The following is a 17,303-nucleotide window of genomic DNA, read 5'->3' as shown; positions in this document are numbered from 1 at the left end:
AGCACACATTGGGACATTCTAGTTGTTTTTAATTGCAATTATTAACCTTATACTCCAGTTTATACATTTATACAGATTACAATAGTTGTCTTACACCCAAACATGACCCCTACTTGGGGAAAAAAAGTGTTTCTGTATGCCGGTGATGCACAAGCCAGTTAAATGACACATATTTAAAGACCATGTGGTCACAAGTGAAAATGTGTGGCACCTTCATTAATTTGGGGGGGAGAATACCATTAGTTTAACGTTAATGCTGTTTTGGTACATAGCATGTCATTAAGCCAAGGGTATGAAAATAGCCACATTTTTATTTCTACAGTATATACATTTAATATTAATATATTTAAATTGTGTTGTTTTTTTTTTTTTTATAAATATGCATTACTCTGAAATACTGAGCGAATCTACCAGCAGGTTGTAATGCCACAGAAGCGTACACTAACAATAAATCTGATACGATATATGACTAGCATTTAGTAGCAGGCAGGCTTTTTCACCATTTTCAATTGAAAATGGTGAACAGGAGCAGAGGATGTGAACAACCCCACTTACAAAATAAAGCCTATGAAATGATACAGTTTTTACCCTTATGCCCTTTCTTCTTTTTGGATTTAGTCTTTTGGTCATATGGAGGAGGAGACATGCCTCCCACGGGGCTGGGCAAGTCTTCAGTATAGTAGTGTCTAAGTGGCCTTGGCTGGGGGATGGGCTGACCTAGGAAAAAGCCCTCCTCCTCAGAATCTGAGGAGGAGGATGAGCATGTAGAGCACCAGTCGTCATCCTCCCCACACAGATCTAAGAACCTCCCCATGGCTGAACCCTGAAGCCTGTAATCTGACATGGTGCCAGCCGGTGGGTGTCCATGGAAACCTTGGTCTCTCGTGGGACCATGCACATTCCGTCTGTGGTCCATTCCGTAGGCCATTTGGGCCCTCTCTTTTGGCAAAAGGTTAAGAGCGTTGTCAGAGCGAGACTTGCGGCTGCGACGCCTCCTGTGATGGTGGTGGTGGCTGCGCCCGGAGTGATTTTCCTCGCCCTGCTCCTCAAAGTGGAACGCTCTGCGACGTGTCCGTTCACTCATCGGGGGCTGTCGCACCTGGAGGTCACCGTAACGGTCTAGCACGTCGTCAGAAAATTTCACTTGATGCTGCCTAGCTTGTGAACGTGTCCTCCGTAGGGCAGGGACATGTGGTTTAGGTCGCTCCTCTGGAAGATGTATCGCCTCTTCTTCAGCAACATTTTCCTCCTCTTCCCGCTCAGATGCGAGGCTCTTCAGGGAATTTGTACTCCTGTGTAACATGGAAGAGTTGAGGGTTCCCATGTTACTTGTTTTCTCACAGTCCTCTGTCTCCAGCTCATGGAAACCTTGCACAGAGTAGACCAGAGGCCTGTCTTTATCACCATCAACAGAGGTCCCTAAAAAAGAGGAATTCATTTTGAATAATTCTGCATATACTCTGGTTATTTAATTATCATTATACAGTATAAGGTTTGAGCTATGTTACTTCTCACCAGTAATATTGGAGAGGGCCAGTGAGTCCATGGAGTCTCGGACACTCTGATCCTTCTTCTTGAACTCGTCTGATATGCACTCCAAAGAGCCACCGTACCACTGCGACTCCTCTTCCATGCTTGCTCCAGCTCCGTGGTCGAGCTCAAGCTCTTGGATCTTCCTGCTGCTTGCAGGGCCCGGGTGACTACCGTAGGCAGAGTCCCCGAGCCCATCTTGTGACTGGGTCCAGTACATGTCAGCCTGGTACTTCTTGCTAGCGAGGCTGCCCCTCCCTTCTCCGCCACTGCTTCCAGGTTTGAATGACTCCTGTTTTGACTTGGCATCTCTTTCTGCAACCCAAAAATCTGTGGGTCTGGAGTCACTTGCTTGTCTGAAGACCCCATTTTCCCCAAATTTCAATAGTAACTGAGTCATGTAGTCTTTATGCTCCACCCACTCTACACCTTGATCCTCCGGTGCCTCTGTATCCTCACCACGCCCCCTCCAGAAATCCTCGTCAGATAAGTTGAAGTGGGCAAGCTTGCTGGTCATGTTGTCGTCAGGATTTCCACTAAATCCAGGAAACTTGTAGTTGACAGAAGGTGAGAAAAGGAGTGACTGACGGCACTGGTCGGCCGACCGGCTGCTCTTGCCCATGCGCACGCTGCGACGGCACTCGCGGGAGCGTGCCGACTGGAAGGCTGAGTCAGATGAATCGGATGCGTGCACGTCCTCCCCGAGGCTGCAAGCCTTCGAGCAGTAGATGCGACCCTGGTGTGGCAGGAATGGACAGCCCATGAGGGAGCTCTTACACTGGGCACAGCTAAAACAGCTTTCAGTGGCATGCCAGTGGAGACCGTCGTAAGTCATTTGAGCATTGTCAACACCTGGAACATAGGGAATTGTTAAGAGGATTGTAAATATAATGCAAAGCTATTTAGTCCTGAAAGATGCTTTGTTTTCACCCAAGATAAAGGTAATATCTTGTGTGAATGCGCAGAGAAAAGCATTCAACATTAAATGTGTTGCTCCTCGAGATTTGATCTGAAACACTGGACTTTATTTTTGCCCCAAGGTTTTTCCAACCACATTTTCGACGTAGGAATCAGTGCTGAGTCCCCAACTGATATCTTCCCTTGGGACTGGGCTTGGCGTTAGCATCTCTCAGCACTCGGACACCTTTTAAGGGTCTTACCAATATGTTCACCACATGCCTCACAGTACTCTGCGTAGAGAGACTCAAAGCAGCCACAGCAATAGGGTCGTCCATCCTTCATGATATAGCGCTGGCCTCCTAGAATTGTCTCGCATTCAAAACAGGCAAAGTGCTTCATGTGCCAATGACGCCCCTCAGCCTCTGTGCACTCATCAGCAAAGATAATCTGTAAAGCAAATATGTACAGTTGTCTAAAATCCAGAATGTAAACAGTCTGGGTTTCTGGATGTTCCCAGCCTATGAACCTTTTGTGGCAATAAACACAAATGATTATTTTCCCCCAAAACAATTCTGTAGGGACATTCAAATTAAACGTACTAAATAAATTAGTAGTAGTTCCTCTAAGTTTGTGGAGTCGTGGTTTTACCTCATCACAGGCTGAGCAGCGAGGTTTGAGGAGCTCAGCGTGGTGCCTTCCACAGTGGATCTTCCCATTGTGGTAGAAGTAGATCAAATCCACCAGCAGTTCACTGCATGTGGAGCAGGCAAAGCATGCCGGGTGCCAGCATATTCCAGGACCTGACCTGACTGCAAACACTGCCATTTCACCACTGTTGATGTTCTCACCGCACTGCAAGTATGCATGCATAATTAGTTCTTTCGTGTCTTTGCTCTTCTATTTTCCAGCCGAAATGTCATTAGTCACAGCTAACATCAAAACAATTTTAACCACTTGTAAACTAGGATATAAAAGCTATGAAATCTCCAAGAAAAGTGTCATCAAGGCTGTTTTGCAAGTTTTATGATCGCCTTTCACGAGAGCAGTGTTCTATTTTTAAATACTCAGTAGAACACTGTACTAAACTACGCAAGCCGAAAGGATATTGGCTGCAAATTTATCTTGCATGTTTGGATCTTTTAAAAACAAGTCGCATCCATGACACTGAGCTCTTTATTTGAGCACTAATATTTCAGCCATGGAGACTAGAAGTACACGGTCATAGACAAACACACACAACCCACTGGGCATCATCCATCTTTTTTCATGATTTGTCTTTTACATTGAATCGGATGACTATGACTTCAATTATTCACATAGGCCAAAGTGTCCTAGGGTCTGCTGAGATCTAATGTGGTACATGCGTACATGCTCACAAACGGTGTTCAGACGACTGCGAGGCAGCAGTTTCGGTGTGCCCCTCCCCAGGGCTTCCTTCTTCCTCTGGACGCTGAACATATGTAGCTCCTTTTTCTCTTCCTCACTGAGAGCTTGGCAGTAACGAATCTGGCAATGAATGAGACCATTCTGAGTTATACATCGAACAATTTGTTTTAATGGGTCAAATGTTGCTGTATGGCAATGTTAGTTAAGAGGACAAGGTTGTAAATTAAGGCTGAGGAGAAGAAGAACAAAGGCAACTCTTGACCCTAGCTTGCCCTTCCTACTCCCCTAATATATCTTCACCCACTGGCCCTGATTGACAACATGATTTTTACAAGCCCTCTTGATCTTTCCCAAAGACTTAACAAGGGGAAAAGCAGACGTTTACACAAACAAGGGCCTCTGTTTAAAGTGAAATCACGAAGGCAGGCAACAAAGGAAAAGAGCGAGTGGGAGCGAGGTGCCACGGCGCTGGTGGTGGCATCACATAAAGCCTCTTTCAATCAGTATCCCTCTCCCCTGCTGAGCCGTCTTTGTAAAAACCCACCGCTATGACAGGAATCCAGCTGGACGTGGGGCTGGGCCCCCGCCAAAGATCATCAAAGCATCTCGTCAAAAGTTGCATTGTGCCCACGATACAAGATGTCTACAAGATGGTGCGACCACAATCCCACAGCGGGAAGTCAATCGGGATTCCAGAGGGTGACTGAAGAACTGCACTGAGCGACGTTTCGACTATTTCAAGATATACAGTATTGATAACTTATGTCAATAACTGTGCTGCTCTCTGCTCGCTTAATTGCCACTGATTGAATCTGTTATAAACATACAGTGGTACCTTGACCTACGAGTTATGAGCTGTCGCTCGATCCATTTCTTTGCATGCCATGATTTGAGGCCATTGCTAGATGGCAGCAGCGAATGCCACAACAACAACACCACAGCATCCCATGATTTGAGTTACGAGCTCAGTCACGGAACAAATGAAACTGGTAAATCAAGGTACCACTGTATTGTTAAGGTCAAACCTCTGACTGTGTCAAGTCAGAACTGAAAATTACGCTGTTAAGTGTGGTGCTTAAGTTGCAGTCGATGAGTTCTTACCTCATTATCATGCGGCGGTAGTTGGTAGAGTAGCTGCTTGATTCGGAACTTCTCTCCTGGACTGTTTACATATGGGATCTTATCTTCGGGTAGGCAGGAGAAGTATAACTGGACCTAGGAAATTAATTAGATTGTTATTAACCACAAGTATGTCCAAAATATTGGCCTCAAATTGAGGCAAAAGTATGTTCCATGAGCTGTTATGGAATGTTTTTTCTGTGATACTGGAGGAACTGCTGCTCCATAAATCCACAAACAAAAACGTCCGAATAGTTAAACAGGTCAAATCAGGAATTTATTTATTTTTAAACGATCATAAGCTTGTCTCTATAGGGACAGGACAAAGCAGACTGTTGCAGTGGCACTTTGACCTTTGGGGCTGACCACTTGGAGAGTAAACTTTATGAGGGAGGGGCCATTACAGCCAGCCAGATAAAGAGGTGGGACGTCCTGGTCTTATGTGTTTGGGGACTTCCTGCAGCTCAACCCGTCTAAAGGAGTAGAGCAACGGCAATTTACCCTGACAATCAACCGCAACATTGCCGGCCTCCCCATCATAAATTATGCACATTTTGATGCTGCTATTACCCCCTCATCCAGCTCCCCAGGGGCTGAGGAATAGGCAGCTATGCGTTTCTTTACCATAATGATGACCCATAATGCACCATTCAAGGCAATGAGTGCAGTAAAGACATTACAGTTGACCCATGCATTGGCCAAACAAAAGCCCCTACATGTTTGGACTTCTCGGTCTGTGAACCCCTTCTCCTCAGGCCCATCACCCCCTTATTTGCTTCCATGTGTGTGGTTGCACAGGAAAAGTAGGATGAAGTTAGATAGAGGAGCTCAGAGAAGAGTGAAACGAACAGGCGGGTTTAGGAAATATGCCACATTACACCGGCTGCCCTCCGGGCTTGATTACCCGCCCTGCTTGTGTTTGTGGAGGAAAAGGCTTGTTAAAGCGTTGGCCTCCCCAAATTCGCGATCCTGGTAGCAGCAGGATGCTCGACCCACCAAGTCCTCCAAAAGAGATCTCTGATAATCACAAGCAGACTTGACCATAACACAGTTGGTAAATAAAAACTGTACATCCTGTGTGTTAATGGCTGTTAGGTAAACCAACTAGTCTGCCTTAAAGCAAACCTATTATGACTTTTACGCATTTTGTTGTTCGGGGTGTTAATCCACTGGTACACAAGTCTATAACTTGCCGAGTTCCACTAATGTGGGCCAAGCGGGAACCTGATGGGGAATTAGAATGAGGTCAAGGCTGTTTTTATTCTCTATCAAGAGGATACATGGATGGCTGTCTCTTCACAGTGAAGGGAAGGAGTCAATATTATACCGCTCCTTACCTGTAGTAGAAGTAAACGCAAATACAACTGTAGCCAACCTATTAAAGCTGACTAAAGAACAAATTACAAGACATTGCTTTTACACTCACCTGCTCAGGCCGTAGGCCAGGTGGTACCCAAGCGTACTCCTCCAGTGCGCAGCCGGAGTCGTCATCCGAGGTAGAACTGCGTTGGAAGCCGGATGTCAGTTTGCTGACTTTCTGCTCCATGATCAAGTCTCGCTGGTGCGGCCCGCCTTGATAGCCAGCCGTGAGCGCCGTCGCCGTCCCACCCGCCAGGCTCCTCCAACGCTCCTTTTTACTAGACAAAGGGGAAGTATTTTTTTAGATCCTGGAATGATCATTTCTTATAGACACGTTGAGCCATTTAATCAAACTGCTGTTTTTTTTTTTAGAGGCACCTTATAGTATCTAAGGAAGCTCCATTAAGTCACTCATAAAGTTTTTCAGATTTTATTGGCACTGTCAGACTTATTAAGAAAAAATAATTATTATAAATACATTTAAGTCTTTATTATAATTGTAGGTTAGTTTAAAATTCCAAATTGTCCAATGTTAGGGGTGTTAGAAATTGGAGGTTCAGCTGGATGAAGAATGTTGTGCTTCGTGTGCAGGAATCCAATCTAAATTGCGATGATTTAGCCTTAGCAGAGGTCTGTGCTTAGATTTTTGACATCTTTTGTTTTGGATATTGTACAGTTGTATCCAGCGTTGTATTCATTCTTTTCCCATCTACCATAACCCAAAAGTGAGAACCAGCCACTGGCTGTGTGTCCTTCTGTGTTTCGAGAGAGGCCGCCGCAAGTGACCCGCGCTGGCTTGATCAGTTGAGCCTGGGGTCTGTATAAACACCGGCCTGACAATGGGACAAGGCCACCATATGGGGAATGTCCGCAAGGCTGGCGTCTCTCCCTTCATCTCTCCTTTTGCTTGCGACTGTTTGTTTTCCAACCTGCTGCAGCCACTGTCTGATCCATCCTTTCATCTAGCGGACAGACTCAAAAATGGCAGACAGGTGAAGCTAGGAAAGAAGGCTCGACGGATAGGGACAATGTCACAGAGAGAAAACCTGGGAAGGGAGATCAAACACCCACAGTGTTTACTACACAGGGTGGCCTTGCGCACTATTTTTGCAAGCACGGCTGGGCTGTGGGGTTGACTTAAATAGACCAATAGATCAGGTTTGAAAGAACCATTGAAGTCTGTTCTTATGTCTTCTTACTGCAATGTCAAAATGAGATCTACTGGCTGTTAATTTGGATAGGTGACCCTCAAATAAATAATTTCTAACCGACACAAATATCAAAGTAGGGAAAACAATGACTGTTTGATAAGATTTTGATAATTGGCTGCAAAGTTTCTAGTATGACGTATGTGCTGACAAACCTAAGCTCTTAGCTCATTGAAGAGAACATCTGTAAATTGTTGTCCTTCCAGTTTTGTGGTGTATAACTGCGATGCATCATACTAAGGAATGTTTGTAATAGTTTTTCCAAATGCAAATGTTGACAATGGCTCTCAGTATGATGCAGTGCAGATCTACACAGAAAAATATATTCTTAAATGACAATGTCAATCAAAACTGAACATTATCATCTGTGTAAAGGCAGTATTCTCGTATTGAATCTTATTAGATTGTTGGGTATGCCTAATGAAGCTCTGCAAAGACACATGAGATAGTAGATTGTATGTCTAGTTGTGCCCATTCTTCAAAGACCAACGGGTTCTATAACATTAAATAGGAGTCCGGCCGGACTGGCAAGCAGCGTGGGCCCTTGACACCCCCCATACTTCCGCTCTCACTGTCACTCCCCATATGGCCGGCAAGGGCAACCGAGGCCGCGGCGAGACAGCTGACAAAACCAGACACACTCGAACACAGACGTGATCGTTGAAAAGGCTCTAAGATGTGGACTGGTGTGGCTGACTTGGGTATGCATGCATGTATACAAAATACTAGCAATGGCCTTAAATGCATAAACAGCCTATTAGCTGTAGTTCTTTGTTCCCTGCTTCTTGTTGATTGTGACTGGTTCTGAGATAGCAGCCCGCCAGACCATTCTCGGCGTGATTAGGCATTTTAGAATAACTACCTGTCTATGGTCTTACATGTCTCTCTCAGGCTTCCCCAGTCAAAGGGGATCAGAAGTAAGCCTGATGGATAAAAGTGTCAGATGTGTGTTAGCAAGGTTACCAAAAAATATTTTCATGAAATTATGTAGAGGGATGGATCAAGACGAGAGGTTAATAAAGTTAGTTGTAATTCCATCCATTCATCCGTCCATTTTCTATAGCGCTTATAAGAGTTTGGGTGAGCTGAAGCCACTCCCAGCTGACTTTGGGTGAGTTGTGTGTCCTCGATAAAATGCTATATGATTGTAAAACGTACGATTTCACAAAAGACTGCAGTCTTTGCTGTCGTCTCCATTTGTTTAGAATTTGGCAATGAACTTGTAATTATAGGTTGGTTAATACAGTACTTCATATATTCTATAGGGAATTCTGGTATCTAGGAGCAACAATTTTAGTTAGAACATACCGCATCAAAACGTAACAAAGAAATCACATGAAACAGATATCTGTCGTTACTTTGTACAATCATCAATCAGAGGCAATAATAAAAGTATAAAACAATTTACCTCTAACTGTAACACTAACAATAATTAAAAGGAGAAACAAAAAGTGCATTTTTTCCACCCAGATGACTGGAGTGGAACAATATAGATTTATTTTTTGTTCTTTTCTTCAAATAAACACCGTTTAATTGTTTTTAACTTTAATTGCTAAACATTACATAGTTTTAGTTATTAACCATTTGTAGGGCACTATAGGGAAATAGAAATAAAAAATGAACATAATTATTGTACTTTAGATTTACTTCAGTAATGTTTGAAGTATGTCAATCATTACATCTATAATTATATAGTTCTGACGTATACTTTTCCAACATTGTCATTACCTTTCTTTGCTGATTGATTCAACTCGACTTATTCTGAGGCCCTTTGACTTAAATTACCAAATATAGTTCCTTGCACCAAGGAACTGCCAGTCAAACTTTTTTCTTTGATAGATTATTACACTATTTGCTGAGCTAGGAGGTAAAATCTAGCACAAACTGTCATTATTGCCTTGGTGGTCTGCCCCATCTAGTTTGGGATATGTGACTGCATTGTAGCACAAACTGTCAAGTCAGTCACCTTGGCTTTATGACATCTCCCATTAATCACCTCTGATGTCCTAAACAATAGTGCCGTTGTTGAGGAATCTGCTAGTGGCTTGTTCAGCTCACTTTTCATCTTTTTTTTCTTTTTTTTTTCTCATCCCCTCCTGAGGATGTACTGTTTTATCTCATACATGACACTTAAGGTCCACAAAGGCAGATAACCTGTCCTCAGAGAAGGGAAGAAAGCCAATCGCTTGTTCCGCTCAGCTCCATTGACTTGCAAATGAGACCAAAATAACCTGCAAAAATGCAGGCATGCTTGAGAGCTGCGCGTTGGGAGCTAACTATAGGCAGGTCTGGTCACACGTTTGACCATGCGCTTCATTAAGACGTTAGGTTGTTTCATACAGACGCAAACCTGAATCACAGGAATGTCTGGCTTGAACTTCAAATCGCAAGACAGGATGTTTGGCGTCTTGTGTTAGTCAAAGCCCCCCTTCTTTTCTTATACAAGCACATCTGCTCACATGCTAATTTTTCCATTAGTTGTCATGCAGCTCATTTCCTCTCACTTTAGCCTCCAATGCCTTCTTGAATGACAGAAGCACTGAGCCAGCTAACTCGGCCATGCTCAGGTTGACTTGCCAACGCACTGACTCATCACTTGTGTTGGTTTTTAAACTTTCCCTCCTCCCTGGTGAACAAGGGGTCTATATTTTCTGTCATTAGTTTTAAACTCCCTCCTTCTCACCCCGGGCCCATTACCAAGGCACAACCCCCTAGCCCCCACACCTCGAACCGCCAACCTCCACCCACATTAGCCAGACTCCTGCAGTCCTGAATGTTAACGGCCCCTCAGCTCTTTTGTAAAGGTGCTTGTTAACATGGCTTTGGAAGCACCGAGCCTGGATATCTGACTGATCTGGCCACAGAGAGCATAGGAGAAATTTTTGGGGGTAGACCCTTTGATTGAAGCTAAAATAGGTTGAATGATGGAAATGCACATAAAAATATGTCAGAATATATTAAACAAGGACAGTTTAGTCTAGACAAGTCCTGGCACAATAACAATTACACTGTAATACTTCTGAACCTGATTGACAATGAACAAAAAGCCCATTCATCACGTCACTCCATCACGTTATCTTATTTATTACTTTGTGGCGCTCCAACTGCTCACAGGACCTCATACTATGACGGTAATCACCAATAAATATATCTGACTCTAAATCCAAGTCCTGTGATGTCCAAATACCGGTGCATTGGCTTAACGAGCTTCGGGAGGCTGCACAGGATAAATAAGCAGCTTCTGGTCTGAATCACTGTCTATGCTAGGTAAGGAAGGGTGATAGACGTGGGCACAAGCCAACACAGTGCTCTCAGTCAGTTTGGACCGGCCCAGCATGTTTAACTTGGCTCCTGCCAGCTCAGCAATGCAGCTCCTACTTGATGAAGAAAACTTGATTTTCTGTTCAAAGTTCCTGCTCGGAGCCAGAGCTTGAGCTTGGACAAATCTTCTTCGTGTCTGACAAGCTTCAGAAAAGCAAAAACCGTTCACGGCACAAAGGGGGCAACCTGTCAAAAGTTGGTGTTGGTGCCTTGTTGTGAAAAACATTACAAACTTTTACAATACAGTTCCATCATTGTGTGTACCTGAATATTCCAGAATAACAATTCTAAAAGGCCTGACCAGGGGACCAGACAGACTGTTTGGTCTGATCCTTTTCGTGGTCAGAGGAGTGTTTTTCCAAGACCAAATGGATGGGAGTGTCATCCCCACCAGAGGGACCACCTGCGTGTGCCGGACAGGCTGAATGAAGACACGCATGCTGCCATCACTTAGCATTCCAGCAGATTCACTTTGGACTGTCAAGAACAGGAAACTCTAGCACCCTTGACTTAACCTCAAAGGGATGCTTGAAGAGACACATTGACTTTAGAAAGCACAATCGACTCGTTTCCATCCCCTGAATGATAGTTTTCCATTTCCTTTTCCTGTCGCCACAACCAAAGCTGAGAATCTCTTGAGATGACATGGTCCTCTGTCATTTCTCTGCCATTCTTACCTCAGTTCAGTCCAACTCTCTCGAGGCAAGCAGGAAAAGGGATCTTATCAGCAGGCTGTCCTAGTTTCTTCTGCAGCTCCATACGTACTACACATGATCCTTTGCACACTTATTCCAGGGCAGTAGCCAGTTTTCTCCACCAGAACGGTCGGCACAGTACCAGCAGCACCATGTCACAGGACTGGCGGCGTTTGAGAGGTGTGTGTCCATTCAGGAGCGCAACCAGATGGCCATACCTTACCCTTGTCTCGCCCACTTCCCCACATCCAACCCCCCCTTTAACCTCGGCCCGGCCCCTTCACCTCAGAGCAGCCATTCACAGCAGGGTAATGCCCCCCCCCCCCCCCCCCCCCCTTGTACTTCTAACGCTGGTTCCCAAATGAGAAAAGCCCCGGTTGATAGTAGGAACTATGAATCTTAACACATAACTGAGAAAGCGCTCGTTTTACCGCACTGACCAACCTCTTACCCGCACTGGCTTTCGCATGGTATTCCTCTTACGTTATCGCAATTCATAGATGAGGGAAGAGTGGTGAATGTTGCAGTTGGGATTTGAGTGATCTTTTCTCAAGTGAGCCAAGAATGTCATTTAATCACAATGACACATTTGCTTGGTTCAACCTTATGATTATAGCGTCTTGCTTCTTGAATCTTTAATCACAAAGGTTCCCTGCATCTTAAAGTTGAAAGAAGTATTGCTAATGTCTTGAGTCATACAAAATGCCAAGAAGTTGGTGGTAAACAAAACATTTAGATAGGCCGCATACCAGCACTCGAAACAAAACTAATCCATATTTCATTTTAACAATGAAATACAATTAATTAGCGTGTAATTCACACAATTGCCCCAATTACCTTGAATGCTTGTGCAGTTGCTTGTTGCTAGACAGAGTTCATGGGGCTCAATCACAAGTGCCCCAATGGCCAATGAAAAAATAAGCATGAGTTCGTCTAGGCCCACTTGGCTGATTGAATCGACAGGACAATTACTAGAAATACAACATAGTTATACAACTAAGCTACTACTCTGTATTGTATATAAACGTTTTATTGGAACGAAAGACAAATTGCTATTTCGCAAGTATTTTTACACTTTTTGGACTACTATCTTCTTTAATGTGCTGCTGATTAACGAGTGATACGTTAGTTGATTTGATTGCGTCCAAAGGCATAGAAGCGCACCTTCGAGATGTGAAGCGACTGTACATACTTGCCCATCCAGTGAAACTCCTCAGGGACTTTGCAACTGACCTCTGCCTCTCCTTCACCTCTGCAGGAATGTCACAATATGAGGCTTTTCCTGTTGCCTCAGAAAATAAAAGTGACCGCTTAGAGTCAATCTTTGGATCGTTGCACCTATTTGCGTTGTACTTTGTTGATTTTGTAATGCAAAACAAAAAACAACCTTTCTTTCCAGGTTTGTGTCTTTGCCTTAAAGGGTTGTTCTGGTGCAGGAAAATAAAACAAAGCAATGTAAGGACTTTACAAGGAAGCAGTGAATCTATTTAATAAGTATAGGAGCTTTCTGTATTTATGTTTTAGAAGCTGTTTGTTTTACTGGCGATGATGTCAGGTTGCCACTTTGTATTACACACAAAACAAGCATTGAAAAAAGTCCACGGTTTTACATTCTATTGTTAAAATTGACTGTAAAGTTACATTCCTCTAAGGTCATACATGAGTTCTCAGATTGAACCGCCATTGTGTATCACCAAAGGTGTTACTTGTTAAGGTTGGCAGTTGTTAACCTATTTTTACCCTTGTGTGAAAGTCAAAAATGTTGAAAAGTGAGATGCTGCCGGCATGAGTTAAGAGTGCAGGGTACTTTATTTTACTGATAGTTTTATTAATTTGATATACAAGATACCACAACCTTGTTACCCCAGAAAAGCATCATATAGTAACACTCTTGTGAAACAGTGTTACTATAATGCCAAATGTTATTGATTTGAATTTTTATTTTTGGCGAGGCCACGGGGGTCTGCCCGTGATGTGTGCCTGCGAGTGCACGACAAATGATTGACACTTTCTAAGTCACACCTTCTGTATCTGGTCTGTTGTCGTACTAGAGCGTCTCCAACTACCGGAGACAAATTCCTTGTGTGTTCTTGGACATACTTGGCAAATAAAGATGATTCTGATTCTGATTGGTTGTTTTTCCTGGGGTGCGGTGGTTTCTTTTATGTCAAATTAGAGGTACAAGCTGGGGGCAAAGATGGGAGATTTTTTTCACAGATCATATTTATCATGTACTACTGAAAGTCACAATGCCTGTTTTAACAAATCTGTTAAAAGTTTTTTTTAATTGCAAACCCCCCTATTAATTAAATTAGTCAACAGTAGCGATACTGTTGACTAATTTCTTTATCATGCTAAATGTAATGAACTGTATCAGTTTGAGGTACAAACTGCACAATTAAATCCTGTGTATGATTGACAACATCTCACTGGCTGTCTTTGCAGCCCTCTGTGTCCTCACACACTACACGTTCAAATAAAACATTGTGGGCGACGGATGCTAGCTGCATATACTGTACATCTAACGTAGGATGTGTTAATACATTGCCAGTGAGTGGCTTCTCTCGCTCGTGTTTCATTACTAAATGTGCTTTAGCCCCCGCGTGGCGCTTGTACTGTAGCTACAAAGCCGTTGTAGCAGCCAAGGCCACGGAGGACAGGCCGGCCTTTCACGCCAAACCTTTGGGCCTTTGTGCTCGTCCCAAAGACTCAACACCCTGCTCCATTAGCACGTCTTTAAGAAACAGAACAGCACAGCATCCTGCCTTGAATAACATGTTAAATCCAAGGAAACAGCCTTCATAGTACAACCCCAATTCCAATGAAGTTGGGACATTGTGTTAAAGATAAATAAAAACAGAATACAATGATTTGCAAATCATGTTCAACCTATATTTAATTGAATACACTACAAAGACAAGATATTTAATGTTCAAACTGATCAACATGATTGTTTTTAGCAAATAATCATTAACTTAGAATTTTATGGCTGCAACACGTTCCAAAAAAGCTGGGACAGGTGGCAAAAAAGACTGAGAAAGTTGAGGAATGCTCATCAAACACCTGTTTGGAACATCCCACAGGTGAACAGGCTAATTGGGAACAGGTGGGTGCCATGATTGGGTATAAAAGGAGCTACCCTGAATTGCTCAGTCATTCACAAGCAAAGATGGGGCGAGGTTCACCTCTTTGTGAACAAGTGCGTGAGAAAATAGTCGAACATTTCAAGGACAATGTTCCTCAACGTACAATTGCAAGGAATTTAGGAATTTCATTATGTACGGTCCACATTTCATCAAAAGGTTCAGAGAATCTGGAGAAATCACTGCATGTAAGCGGCAAGGCCGAAAACCAACATTGAATGCCCGTGACCTTTGATCCCTCAGGCGGCACTGCATCAAAAACCAACAATGTGTAAAGGATATCACCACATGGGCTCAGGAACACTTCAGAAAACCAATGTCAGTAAATACAGTTCGGCGCTACATCCGTTACTGCAACTTGAAACTCTACTATGCAAAGCAGAAACCCAGTAACGCCGCCGGCTTCTCTGGGCCCGAGCTCATCGAAGACGGACCGATGCAAAGTGGAAAAGTGTACTGTGGTCTGACGAGTCCACGTTTCAAATAGTTTTTGGAAATTGTGGACGTTGTGTCCTCCAGGCCAAAGAGGAAAAGAACCATACGGACTGCTATGGACGCAAAGTTCAAAAGCCAGCATCTGTGATGGTATGGGGCTGTGTTAGTGCCAATGGCATGGGTAACTTACACATCTGTGAAGGCACCATTAACGCTGAAAGGTACATACAGGTTTTGGAGAAACATATGCTGCCATCCAAGCAACGTCTTTTTCATGGACGCCCCTGCTTATTTCAGCAAGACAATGCCAAACCACAATCTGCACGCGTTACAACAGCGTGGCTTCGTAGTAAAAGAGTGCGGGTACTAGACTGGCCTGCCAGCAGTCCAGACCTGTTCCGATTGAAAATGTGTGGCGCATTATGAAGCGTAAAATACGACAACGGAGACCCCGGAATGTTGAACAGCTGAAGCTGTACATCAAGCAAGAATGGGAAATAATTCCACCTACAAAGCTTCAACAATTGGTGTCCTCAGTTCCTAAATGTTTACTAAATGTTGTTCAAAGAAAAGGTGATGTAACACAGTGGCAAACATGAACTTGTACCAGCTTTTTTGGAATGTGTTACAGCCATACAATTCGAAGTTAATGATTATTTGCTAAAAACAATAAACTTTATCATTTTTGAACATTAAATATCTCATATTTGTAGTGTATTCAATTAAATATAGGTCGTACATGATTAGCAAATCATTGTATTCTGTTTTCTATTAGTGAAAAATGAGATGGAATATTTTATTTGGATTTTGAAAAAAGAAAATCCCCAAAGGAAATAATGGAGCTACAACATTGGAGGGAAAAAAATAAATAAATCCTTAACTGTCATGTGTACAAGGAAGTTAACCACTGGTGAGTGGTAAGTAAATCCATAATGAATAAAATGAAAGATGGCCACAACAGCCAGTTCATCTTTCTTTCCAAATGTGACAGTTCCTGTGAGGTTTTATGGTTTGGAATTGCATGGCCGGATCCAATCCTCTCACGGGCCTTATATGGCCGATAGCTTCCCTACCTCATGATCTGAGGCGTAAGCATCTATTGAGTATCCGGAATGTCATGCTAAGATACTGCGCCATTGTCAGAGGTACAGACACAGTTCAAGGTTCACCTCAGATCGTTGAATAAATATAAAGTCATGCATCCCTGACCCGTGACCTTTTGAGAACACCAGATGACCAATAAATCTATCTCCTCGGGGCTTTACGGCCCATTCCCCGGTCATAGCCACAACGACCTGAACGGCACCTCACACCTGGTCTGCAACTTCTCGCCGGTGTAAAAAAAAAAAAGAAAAAAAAAAGCTAGCGGCAAGGTAGCCCATGACCAGCATGCCCTGACAATGACAGGACAAGGGGGAAGGCGATCATCATCCAGAGCGACACCCGACGATAAAGTCACATTCTTCTCTGGTCCAAACACGTCCTTCACGAGAGGAAAGCATCCAGTCAGAGGAATCCCTTAGACGGGACAGCAGCAAGAGTTCAAGCCTAATGTAATCTATTCAAACGAGTCAAATTAAAGTCCCAAGACACGTCGTAAATCCAGGCTGGCGGAGGGGCAATGGGAAGGTCAGTCTTTAACTTGCCCTCATTGAGGACCATGCTAAAGAATGCCTCTCACTTATGTGTGAGCTACCTTATAAAATAGGCATTCTCCAGGTTTAAATGACTCGCCAACGGGTATTAGCAGGACACAGGCCCGACAAAAGCCTTGGTTATAAAGGCCAATAAAAGCCTATCACTCTACTGTAACAACAATCCTTTTTACGCCTCGAAAGAGGGAGGAAAAGGTCAACTGGTGGGGCAGCCAGCGTCTTGATATTGACTTAGCTGGTTTGTGGCCGACAAACTCAGGTCAGACTGGAGGCTTGTTAGCCCCATAACCCTCACGTAACCCCTTCTTTTACTGTTTCACTGCAACACGCCGCAGACAGCTGATTCTTTTATCTCGACTCGCTTTTCTGCCATGGTGTATTTATTAGAACGCAAGAAAAATAATGTCATAGGGACATACTGGGGGTAATGCTGTTATTTTTTCTGGAAAATCTCTTCAAGAGGGAGGGGTTACCTTCCAAACTATGAGAGGGCTTTCAGTATGATGCAGTGCAGTTCTACACCACCGGAATAATAAACAGAGCAAAAAAAAT

At 43.5% G+C, this 17,303-nt stretch overlaps 1 protein-coding gene across 1 annotated transcript in view; it reads right to left on the bottom strand.

The window, feature by feature from the left end:
* Window positions 1–12: 12 nt before the first annotated feature.
* The window catches only part of prickle1a (prickle homolog 1a), a 36,406-nt gene continuing 19,115 nt past the window's right edge, over window positions 13–17,303 (bottom strand). Inside the window, exons 2-8 of the mRNA XM_061773743.1 lie at window positions 6,362–6,572; window positions 4,918–5,031; window positions 3,799–3,936; window positions 3,079–3,282; window positions 2,691–2,877; window positions 1,516–2,382; window positions 13–1,419 (exon numbers count right to left, since the gene is read on the bottom strand). Of these exons, the coding sequence (XP_061629727.1) occupies window positions 566–1,419; window positions 1,516–2,382; window positions 2,691–2,877; window positions 3,079–3,282; window positions 3,799–3,936; window positions 4,918–5,031; window positions 6,362–6,481 (2,484 nt within the window). The 5' untranslated portion in view covers window positions 6,482–6,572 and the 3' untranslated portion in view covers window positions 13–565. The remainder of the gene's footprint in view (window positions 1,420–1,515; window positions 2,383–2,690; window positions 2,878–3,078; window positions 3,283–3,798; window positions 3,937–4,917; window positions 5,032–6,361; window positions 6,573–17,303) is intronic.

This window comes from Phyllopteryx taeniolatus, chromosome 5 (genome assembly GCF_024500385.1).
Source record: "Phyllopteryx taeniolatus isolate TA_2022b chromosome 5, UOR_Ptae_1.2, whole genome shotgun sequence".
Taxonomy (NCBI): Eukaryota; Metazoa; Chordata; class Actinopteri; order Syngnathiformes; family Syngnathidae; genus Phyllopteryx; species Phyllopteryx taeniolatus.
Note: the sequence above shows the minus strand (reverse complement) of the source record. Positions and strands in the feature narration are given on the sequence as shown.